The 11632-nt window shown below is 36.9% G+C and overlaps 1 protein-coding gene across 2 annotated transcripts in view; it reads left to right on the top strand.

Moving 5' to 3' along the window:
• Positions 1–1103: 1103 nt before the first annotated feature.
• LOC127837682 (uncharacterized) overlaps positions 1104–11632 on the top strand; it is a 112067-nt gene continuing 101538 nt past the window's right edge. The window contains exons 1-3 of one of the 2 annotated variants that reach the window (XM_052364947.1): positions 1104–1416; positions 1714–1847; positions 4931–5034. In XM_052364947.1, the coding sequence (XP_052220907.1) occupies positions 1224–1416; positions 1714–1847; positions 4931–5034 (431 nt within the window). In that variant the 5' untranslated portion in view covers positions 1104–1223. The remainder of the gene's footprint in view (positions 1417–1713; positions 1848–4930; positions 5035–11632) is intronic. The other variant, XM_052364946.1, reaches the window with a different exon arrangement.

Raw genomic sequence — 11632 nt, 5'->3', positions numbered from 1 at the left:
CAAAACCTACTGCCGACTTTAATGGTTTTTGTGACGCTAAAAAGTTGTAGCTACAAATAAACATGTATTTCGTCAATATTCTTTATGCTTATTAAAATCATGCGAAACGTATACATCATGTTCAATACAACGTAATCAGCTTGGGAAGCGTGGACATTAACATATTATTGCAGAATTAAAACTAAGAAGTGAAGAGATGTTTGTGATCTTATATTTTGTTCAGAAAATCTAGAATGCATTACAAATATTTCCAACTTTTTCTTCAAATTAAAAACAAACTGGTAATGCCTTCAGTATTGATCTGTGACACGTACAGTTTGGTACATACATCTCCACTTTTAATCGGCTGTCTGAACACTGATAGGTTGATAATAAAATGGAGAATAATTTATTGACAGCTAGCATCATGTCAAAGCCAAAGAGATAACGTTGTCGAGAGTGGCACGCACAATGACGCAAAACTGTTTATGTATGATGCTGGGCACTTCTGATTATTGTTTGTCGCATTTGAAATGTTGTTTGTTTGTGACAATCCGTCTATCTCACACACGTCTAACGGTAAGCACCTATCCACAAACACCGCCTGCATGATTTTATTTGTTGTAACAAAAAGCAAACAACAATCGGACAAGAGCTTGCAAACGCTTTAAAAAATATAAGCGCCGGATTACCTTAATTAAGCGTCACGTCCTTTATATCCTGTACTCAGACGCAATCAACCGAACTCGATGCAATACTAAGGTGTGAATATCCTTTCAAATTAAACGCTTTTCCATTATAAAACAAAACGGAATGCGGTGAAACTTCTTTAAATAAGAAGACTAAGTCGTTAGCATAGGGTCACGCAGCAGGGTGTAATACATCCGTTTCAATCCATCAAAAGGGTGTTAACATTATAATCGTTACGAAACTCATTCCCACATAAGAAGCGATTACAGCAACATTAAAAACATAGGAAAACAACCATATGCACTTACTTTTGTTGTACTTAATCAACATTAAATTGATAAAGAAACGGGTGTGAGTGAAACGAATTTAAACATTACATTTTTTTTTAATATTAATACTACGTACTTTTTCTGTTATTGATTACGTCACGACTCTTCTACTAGCATTACAGTGTACATTGAATTGATAAAGCAAGGTGTGTCAGTGAAACGATTTGGAATGTAAATTCCTTGGGCTAGTTTTTACCTTTTAATGCTACGTGCATATTGTCGGTTATGGATCACGTACAGACATTTCTACTGGTACTACATTGTATTGCGGTTGTTGTGTTCGGAGCCAGTACAGGAGCCCGCCAGTCTGCCTGTGCCGACATGTACCCGCAACACGGCAGCACGTCCCAGACCGGACCACCTCCAGGCGCCATCAAGCTGTCAGCAGACACATTCAGCTGTTCAACAAACATATCAGGTAGTACACGCTTATTGATATTTTTCGGTTCACTCGGTAGTTGTCGGCTCTGGTTACTCTTAGGTATACTATAAAGTACCTCTGTACGGAAAATATGCTACACATGATCCCGGAATATGGCCGGGAGCCTTCATGTGTATTTTCCGTACCCAGGGAAGATTGTTATATACTTGAGATTACCCGGGGCACTTTTAAATAGGCATGGAGCCGAAAACGACCAAACTAGTTATAGTTGATAATGATTATTAAAGCAAGCATGTAAAATGTTAGTAAAAAGGTACAACGTTGACATTTCAGTGATATTGCAGTGGTTCGCAGAGCAGGGCTTCAAGGGTTTCCTATGTCAGGCCCGACTTGACCCAAAGGTCTTCGCGACGGTTGGACGCCTGAGTGCCCGGGGAGCCGTCCTTTTGACCAACAAATGTGGTCAGGTACGTATCCACCTGCTTTGAGAAAGATCGCAAATCCACGTAATTCAGCGCATAATGTTGCCGATTCTTTGTTCACTTATCAAATTTAAAGTTAACGACCTAGTTAAATTTCTGTTATTGCTTTATTAAATGGCCGGGTAAAAACAATACACTTGTAGTCGGCTGTCTTAAAAGTGATACATTTCGTCTCGTCTAAAAGGCTTCATATAATAATGAGTGACGTTTTACGGCGGCGCATTTTATAATATTATTCATCAGTTATTTACCCCGGCAGACATAATTTCAAACTCGATCTAGATATCATTGGGATCAATATTCCAAACAAGCGCATGAAAATATTGCAATAACTAAAGCATCAAGATTGTTCACAAGGCTAAAGTCGACGGTGCACGACGCACGGTGGACCACGCACAAAAGGAAGCTAATAATGCAAAACTTTCAATAAAATCCGATTTGAGGTGGGTAGAAAAATAATCAGAAAAAGTATGGAAAATACACTGCAACAGACGAATCAATTCATATACCGGTTAAACTGGTCTTATTTTCTCACAATCTGTCTACTAGTACGTTTACAATTTACATTGAGCGAAAGCGATATAAAAACTTTCCAACAAAAGAACACGAACGTTGGGAAACTTCTTTGAACATTGTTGGCTTAGAATTTAAGTAAATAAAAATAAAACTCATAACTTGTATAACCAGATGTTGTTAAATATTTCACACATCTCAGTTTGGAAAAGTTTAAAAAAACAAACATTGTTAATTATTTTAATTATGTCATCTTCTATTATTAGTATGTAATTTTTACGATGCATTACTAAATTTATCAATATTTGTTCAATCAATTTCCCCATCAACTGCCTCGCTCAGAGAGAAAAAAAGACAAACGAAGAACAAAAACTATTGCACTGAAATATGGTGTTCATACTCATTGTTATATTGAATGTTGTGCTGAACGTATTGTCCGTTATGAGATATTTGACCCGTCACTTGCCTTAAAGCGACCATTACTTAGTCTAGCGGATAATGTGTCCAGAGTATACATTCCCTTATAAATCATCCATTTTGCCAAGCATTTAACTGAAATAAAAATCAGTTTTGCTTAAAGGTTAGACCAAAGTTCTTCTATCTATCAATTTATCGAAGTTAATTGTTATTATGCTAATGCCTTTAGCAACATATTTATTTTTTATCTTAATATACGCTTAAACGCACCTCAGGTACTTAAGGACCGCACAATAAATAATAGGTATACACTTTATTTCAGTTAGGCTATGCCGCTGAAATTCACATAAATGTTGTTATTTAACACATAAACATTAACACGCACTCCAGACCCACTTAATATTTGCAATGCATCTGATGTACCCCAGTATTCATACAATTGTTGGCTCATTTGAAGTTATAAACAAGACAACACCGTACTTTTGTTAAGCTTCATTTCCAAGTTATTATATAATAATTTTAACGACGACCTAATGAATTAAATAAATTATTAAACGGTGAAAATACGTATTACGCAATAAAACTAGAAATCCTTATGTTCCCTAATAAATTGAACAAAAACAGTTGCTAAATTCAAACGTAGTTATATGGGATCTTCAAGAATCACCTGTTTAGTGCTCACGTATGTTATATGCATCAACTTGGATTCTCTGATCAATTTTGCAAAGAATAACAATTTAACAGAAGCCGCATTATGGGGATTAAGATTTCAAAGTATCTGTTTTGGCTGAGAATATATTATTTCATCTAGTCTACTAAAACAGACCCATAACGAATCAACTCTGATTCTGTGATCAAGTTTGCAAAGAATAACAATTTAAAAGAAGCCACATAAAGTGGATTAAGATTTCAAAGTATCTGTTTTGGCTGAGCATGCATTATTTCATCTAGTCTACTTAAAGCCGCCCGAGTTGATATTTCTCACAACAATGCGGTTATCTCAACTTACCAGAATGGATCAGTAGTCGTGAGATACATTCTAAAGCTTAGCTCTTCCATACTGATTTTCGCAAAAATTTTGCCAAAAGATGCCAAAGGCATCAACAATACGAAACCTAATCATGTACATAACGGAATCCTCAAGACTTTTATTAACCTGTGATGTATGCACGCTTCGGGCCACGTGAGCGCCCATTTCACGTGATTTCCACGTCCGCGCATTTCAAAACAAAGACGAACTACTAAATAACACAAGTAATTTTCAAACGAATTAGTCTACAGATAGCCCAAGCAAAGTGATTATAAAACATGTTTTTGTCTTAATGGATAAACGAGGATCATTGTGCATTGAATATCATGTTCGTAAAAAGTCAGAATGCAAGCTGATTGCATAAAAACGATTTCTCAGATCAGAGCGAATTCAATTAGGCCGATTTGTGGATAGAAACCAAAAGGTGTTTTATCAAGCTTGATGAAAGATTATTAAAATTTGTCGAGTAATATGCATAGATATTGACAAGAATCATGCTGCAAAAACATTAAGGTGCTATGTCCTGTCTGTTTGCTTGTCCCATTGTAAACGAGTAATGATATGATTATTCATCATTCATGCAAATGGCATTGTAAACAATGATGCAATGGTCACGTGGTTTTACATGTGACCCGCGCTTGTTTAACTTTAAATTATTTCTGCGCATGCACATAAATTGAAAAGCCCTATATTTGTCATAAAATTGGGCATTTCTTGACCGATTTTGATCACTTTCATGACATAAATACAAACACATTTTGACTCATAATCACTTTTTAGCGACACATAACAAAAATGGAAAAATATAGCAACATCAACTCGGGCGGCTTTAAATAGACACGCAACGAATAAGGTGCTTATTTTTATTTTGGGGTTAAAGTCCCTGAAATTAAGAGTAGCACACTTTTCATTGGCAATTAATACTATTTATTGATATAAAAGATGAACCATGACACAGCATATCTTTGTTTAATTGTATGTGATTGACCAATATATCCTTATCATGCAAATCACCTTACTATATGATTTGTAATTACATGTATGTTCTTTGTTAAATAATTAGCTGGCACTTAAATGTTAACATACACTGTATTGCTTGTATTTGCAGGAGGCTTCACTTACCCAGAGAAATGCCGATTTGAAGAAATCCGTGGAGTTTGTTTGGACTGCACCTAGCTTCATAGCAGATCACAACACATCCATCTTCATAGTGTACGTTATTGCATGTAGCAATAAGCTAATAAGTTGTAAACATATACTTCATATAGCTAAATCTGATTTCAAACAGTAGTTCATTGCATATTCACCACTCCGATTTCAGCAACTGCACGTCGGTCTATCTCCAAACCACGCAAAATAAATCATGTTACAACGAAAACATTCTGCAATATATATTATGCTATTTTGAAAAAGATATGTATTCAAAGTTGGCTCAATAATTACATATATTAATATTAATTTATATTTCGTACGTAAAATGATGATAGGCAGAAGTATATGCATATTTATTATGGTAATAAGTATGATAATTATAGTGGAAATTATTTGGAAAAAATATTTTAAAATATTAATTTTGTTTCATTACGAAATCACGAGTTACAAATGTCGACCAACATAGGACGGTATGGCACGCCGTAGTCATATGGCTACATTTAAGTCAAGCTTTGAGGTCAAAGTTAGGAATTTATTTTCTTTATCGATTCTTATAAATGAATTTAAAAGCAATTTAAATAACTTGGCGCACATTTTCAACTTTGTAAGTCGGTGAATCGTTCGTAGTGGCTTCCTTCGAGTTCAAGTTCAAGTTCAAAGTTAACGATTAAAGGTCAAACTAAAGTTTATTTGCGTAGTTATGCATGTCTGCTTAATAACTTTTCCGTTTATTTCATGATTTTCTAAAATATGTCATAAATGTTAAACTACAGAGAAAATAATCACTACCAGTGATCGCTGTAGATAGTCAATATATGTTTTCCAAATTCCGGATTAAATCAACAAATCGTTTGTAAGTGTCTGTTGAATAGTAGGCCTGTTGAGTTCTAACGCGGGCATCGGTCTATTTGTAGATGTACAGTCGTTCAAGATATGCACACATTTTGGTTAAATGTAACGTCTGCACGGATACAGTACTCCGGGAGCTGTCAGGATGGAACATCAGACCCCTCAGTAGCCACACCGACTGCACTAACTTCCGGTACCTCAGTAGCCACACCGACTGCACTAACTTCCGGTACCACAGTAGCCACACCGACTGCACTAACTTCCAGTACATTAGTAGCCACACCGACTGCTCTTACTTCCGGAATCTCAGTAGCCACAACGACAGCACTAACTTCCGGTACCTCAGTAGCCACAACGACAGCACTAACTTCCGGTACCTCAGTAGCCACAAGGACTGCACTAACTTCCGGTACCTCAGTAGCCACACCGACTGCACTAACTTCCGGTACCTCAGTAGCCACAACGACAGCACTAACTTCCGGTACCTCAGTAGCCACAACGACTGCACTAACTTCCAGTACCTCAGTAGCCACAACAACTGCACAAACTTCCGGTACCTCAGTTGCCACACCGACTTCACTAACTTCCGGTACCTCTGTGAACAGCAGCAGCTTAAGCAGCACCCGGTGTCCAGGCAACCTGGAAGAATGTAATATCACGCCGGGGGTCGTGTTTAGCGGTGCGGCGGTTGGGATCGCATGCGTCGCATATTATACATGTATCATTAACGTGTTGATACTCTTTTATCAAAGATAGTATTATACAGCACGCTTCATATTAACCGATAATTTGCTTCTATATTATATATTGAATATACAGTTTGAATATAAAATTGTTAAATTATTTAAACTATATTTTGTTAAGTGTGTGAATGATTATTTTTATTTTGTTTGACGCTATAATAAAATGTTTTATACTGCTGTGCAGCTGAAGTTCGCATCGTTTTTGTTTCAAGACATCGATATGAGCTTTTACTATGGTAAAAAACAGTTTTAATTGCGGGAAGATTGTGCTTGTAAAACGTAAGTGATTCTTATTTAACTGTGAAGAGAAAAGTAGCACACTTTTCATATTTCTATTTCTCCAAGATTTTCGGCGACCTTATTGTGACTTTAGTACGACCTTTGTACGTCTATTGCGTCCTCAGAACGACTATGACGTCCTTACTGTGACTTCATTGCGTCCTTACGGCGTGTATTGAGAAGAATTAGCTGAGATTAACAGTAAGGGAAGGTCATCTCTGACACTTGTTTAACTTTTTCCTAATCTATTTATAACCTAAGACTATCAAATGACTACCTGTGCTGCGCGAAAATATCAAATGACAATGACGTAGCGCTGAACATTACTTAAACTACGGCGACCTAAGACTGCGTTTCTGGAAATTTCTGATTGTCGTAGTAAGGACGCCAATGACTTTTTTGGTAAAAATGCTGTTTTTCGCCTTCCCGTCACACCAACGTCCTGGTTTATGGCGTTCTGCGCGTCCTCGCGGCTTCCTTAATACGTCCCTAAAGACGCACTGGGGTCGCTGTAGGAACGCCTAAGTCGTAGTAGGGTCGCAATAGACGCCGTTAGGACGCAATGAAGTCGCAGTAAGGACACCATAGTCGTTCTGAGGACGCAATAGACGTACAAAGGACGTACTAAAGTCACAATAAGGTCGCCGTACGGTCGCCTTGCAGTCAATTATCATTTTCTGTGGGTCTGAGCGGCGACCACACGACGTCAATGGCGATCTTACAGCGACCCTACCACGTCCCTATTACGACTATTGCGTCCTTAACAGAACGCCGGACTTCGGCCACCACTTTGAACATGTTCAAAGTGGTCGCCGTGGGCTCGCGTCGTGAGCACTTTTCGGTGTCTTCACTGCGTCCTCTCGCGTCCTGTCTGCGTTCCTCCGGCGGCAATGGCGTTCTCACTGCGACCCGGGTCGCCTTAAGGACGCAGTAAGGACGCCAGTCCGGTGTGACGGGGGTATTAGGTATGAGCATGCGGTTGTGGAAAATAGTCCTCAAGCAGCAAGATGTTTATGATTTTAGAGCATTAACGATGGTTTACTTTCGAAAAACATGCGATATCAAAACAAATTAATTGTGAAACTACCAAATTCAGCTTCAAAGGTAAATGTAATAGTTTCATTTCAAACGTCGAAATACAGCACTTGCTTTTCAAAATAAAGATTGTTCGCCTTAAAAGCGATTTGGCCTAACTTTATAGGGAGAAATGTAGCTGGAACGTATAGCGAGCGATATAGCTTGATCTTATAATGGGCGATCAAGCCTGGTCTTATAGTGAGCGATATAGCCTGAAGTTATTGTGAGCGAAAAAGCCTAACCTTGAAACTATTGAAATAGCCTGACCTAAAAGCAAGATATATAGCCTGACCTTATAGCGAGTGAAACAACCTAACCTTATAGTGAGCAATGTATCCTGACCGTATAGCGATCAATAGAGTATGATCTTATAGTTGGCGATCTAGCCTGGCCTTATGGTGGGCGTAACAACATGACCTTAAGTGAGCGATACAGCCTGACCTTATAGAGAGTGATAAAGCATGACCTTACAGCGAGCTATATAGCGTAACCATATATGGAGCGATATAACTTTACCGTATAGCGAGCGATATAATCTGACCTTATAGCGAGCGATATAGACTGAACTTATAGCGAGCGATATAACTTGATCTTATAGCAAGCGATATAATCTGACCTTATAACGAGCGATATAGACTGAACTTATAGCGATCGATATAACTTGACCTTTTAGCGAGCGATATAATATGACCTTATAGCCAGCGATATAGACTGACCTTATAGCCAGCGATATAGACTGACTGTATAGAGAGCTATATTATATGACCATATAGCGAGCGATATAATTTGACCTTATAGCGAGCGATACAGCCTAGCCTTATAGAGAGCGATATAACTTAATCTTATAGCAATCGTTATAGCCTGGCCTTATAGCGAGCGATAAACTAGTAATCTGACCTTATAGCGTGCGATAAAGCCTGACTTTATAGCGAGTGTTATAGCCGAACCTTATAGCGAGCGTTATTGCTTGACCTTATAGCGAGCGTTATTGCTTGACCTCATAGCGAGCGTTATTGCCTGACCTTATAGCGAGCGATATAGACTGACCGTATAGCGAGTGATATAGACTGACCGTATAGTGAGTGATATAGACTGCCCTTTTAGCGTGCGATAAGCGCTAGTCATCACACTTTAAACAGGGTTGGGCACATATTGTCCTTATTGTGAGAAATTATATTATTTGTATCTAATATTTAGATCTATAAGATATGCGCATATATTAAATAATTATAAAAACATAATTTTAACCGGGGTCCTTTAGAATGAAGTCTTACGCGTTGCCATTTTTCATTTAGACTTTAGAACTTAAGTTTATTTAAAACACGTGTAAGTAATACACGTATTTTTTTTTAAATCGACGAAAACGCTTTATACTGTTAACTGTTACGTTTGATGGTAATCTTTAAACGAAATGATCGTTTTGATATATTTTGAAGGCATAATCAATATTTCATTAAAAATGTATACGTTATGTACTTTTGACAATATAAGGTTTGCTATTTTAATAAATTGCGAAAAAGTAAATCGCGTATAAATAAAATCATATAACTGAAAATTATATTGCCACATTAAAAAATATAAAAAATTCAACCATTAAGACGCGCGTTTTTTTATTTAAAAGTTGCGATTTTGTCCACGGTTTAGTCTTAAATACACTTACTGCACTTACATTCAACACCAGTCACACCAGGGCGTCCAAAAATATGAAGATCGCAGAGGGGCGCTCTATGCAGTAGCCAGCACCTCAAGGCGCTGAGTCATCGCATAGATTGCCATGTAATGGCGATCATTGTGTGCTTGCACAAAGACATTGCCGCGGCTCGTCCTTCAAAATGCAAACGCTGTGTCAAATCTTCTTAAATACCGTACCAAAAATCTAAACGGTAATGCACCATATTTTCAAAGGTTAAACAGAGCGACTCTTTTGGCATAAGCCCGTTTTTTCCAGAACCTTGCTCAATTAGGTATGGAATAAATCCATCGCTACCCAGCAGCCAAGGATGCAGTTGTTTATCTTTTTGGTGAAACATAAAATTAATTAGTAAATCCTAATAAAGAAAGCGTTTGAAAATGTTAACTTAAAATCGATATACATTCACAACTTATTTAAAGACCAGCCAATTGAATTAACATGTGTGAATGCGTATTTTTAAACATTTGCTATACAAAGTAGCTGAACATATATGGTAAAGAAACCTTAGAAATGAAAAAAATCTTAACGTTCTCATGATTTTTGTAATGACCATGTGTATCGATAACATATTATAAAATTGATCTTTATAAAAAAGCATGAGCTCAATCAGAACAATCTAGTAGAAAACAGTTAAAGTAAATTAAATATCGAGTAAATCGAAATTAAATATCTCTTTCAACTTCATAATACATTTGAACGTGTGCGAATATCGGTCCTAGTTCATATAATTTTCCTGTAATTGAAATTCATTTAAATGGAATTCGGTGGCAAATGAAAGCACTGTCAACGGTCTGCTTGAGCTATCATTGTATCAGATAATAGGCGACACGCGTATTGAACCGACTGTCTGTAAAAAGGTGGGTATTAATTACTGATAATAAATTTGCTGGAGGTTGCATTATACCAATAATGACACACTTCCCCGGATCGTGTTGCAAATAAAGTCCTTTTTAAGCGTTCTAACGAATGATTGCTCTTTAAAACTTCAATCAAATATCACCACAGGCATGGTATATAGCTTTTATTTTCAAATGCTCGATTGGCTTGTATCGATCCATTTTGCAAGTGCAACAATATTTATATTATATCTTATTTCGCTTGACCTTGCATTATTTATAGGTAAGTGTTTGTATAACCATACCCTAAAGGAAACGTTACTATTATATGGTCGCCCACTTAGAAAAGGATCGTTCCGAAACCTTGATGTGAACAAACAACCTCTTTGTAAAATTGAAATAAACCATAATGAAATCACGATCTTATTTGAGAGACGTGTATCGATGAATTGAAAGAATTGATAAACTGTGATATGAACTTGAAATAAGCTGTTCATTTTGAAATAACATTGCATTTGATTGAATATTTATGTTTGCCTTTTGAATGGGAAAAACGTGATTGTAGTAGTTTAAGAAAAGTACCTTACTTTTTTAAATAATGTTAATGTATTATATTAGTGTCTCCTGCAGTTCTCTGTGGACACGTAACAGCGGTTGTTTGATATCGCAAGGTATGTTATTTCAGTTTTGTTGAGACATATAATTGATTTATTTTTTATTTGAGTCCATTTTATTGTATTATCTACAGTAATAAAAAAGCAACAGATTCAGTTTTAAAACTAGTGTTTGTATAACTAGCATATAGCAGAAAAAAATAATGTTTGTAATAAATTACTGGTTCAACGTTTGAATGTCGTATTGTCCTGTCGTTTTTACATATATTACTCTTCATTTTTCTTTAAGTTGAAATATTGACGCATGATGTAAACAAACGATAAACGCTCGGAAATGACACTCGAAGGAAACAGAAGCGATTCAGACCTGCTCGAGGAGGTTAATTCGAAAATTACGTCATCGATGACGCCAGTGACCGTGTATCTCAGCGTGTTGATGTTCTTTGGTCTCCTTGGTAACATTCTCGTCTGCTATTACTACGGGTGTAAGACAGGACGTTCCAGCCACGCGGTGTTTATTTGCACCGTTGCCGTGTTCGACTTGATAAGTTGTGGCGTGTCTATTCC

The sequence above is a fragment of the Dreissena polymorpha genome, chromosome 7, assembly GCF_020536995.1.
Source record: "Dreissena polymorpha isolate Duluth1 chromosome 7, UMN_Dpol_1.0, whole genome shotgun sequence".
Lineage (NCBI taxonomy): Eukaryota > Metazoa > Mollusca > Bivalvia > Myida > Dreissenidae > Dreissena > Dreissena polymorpha.
Note: the sequence above shows the minus strand (reverse complement) of the source record. Positions and strands in the feature narration are given on the sequence as shown.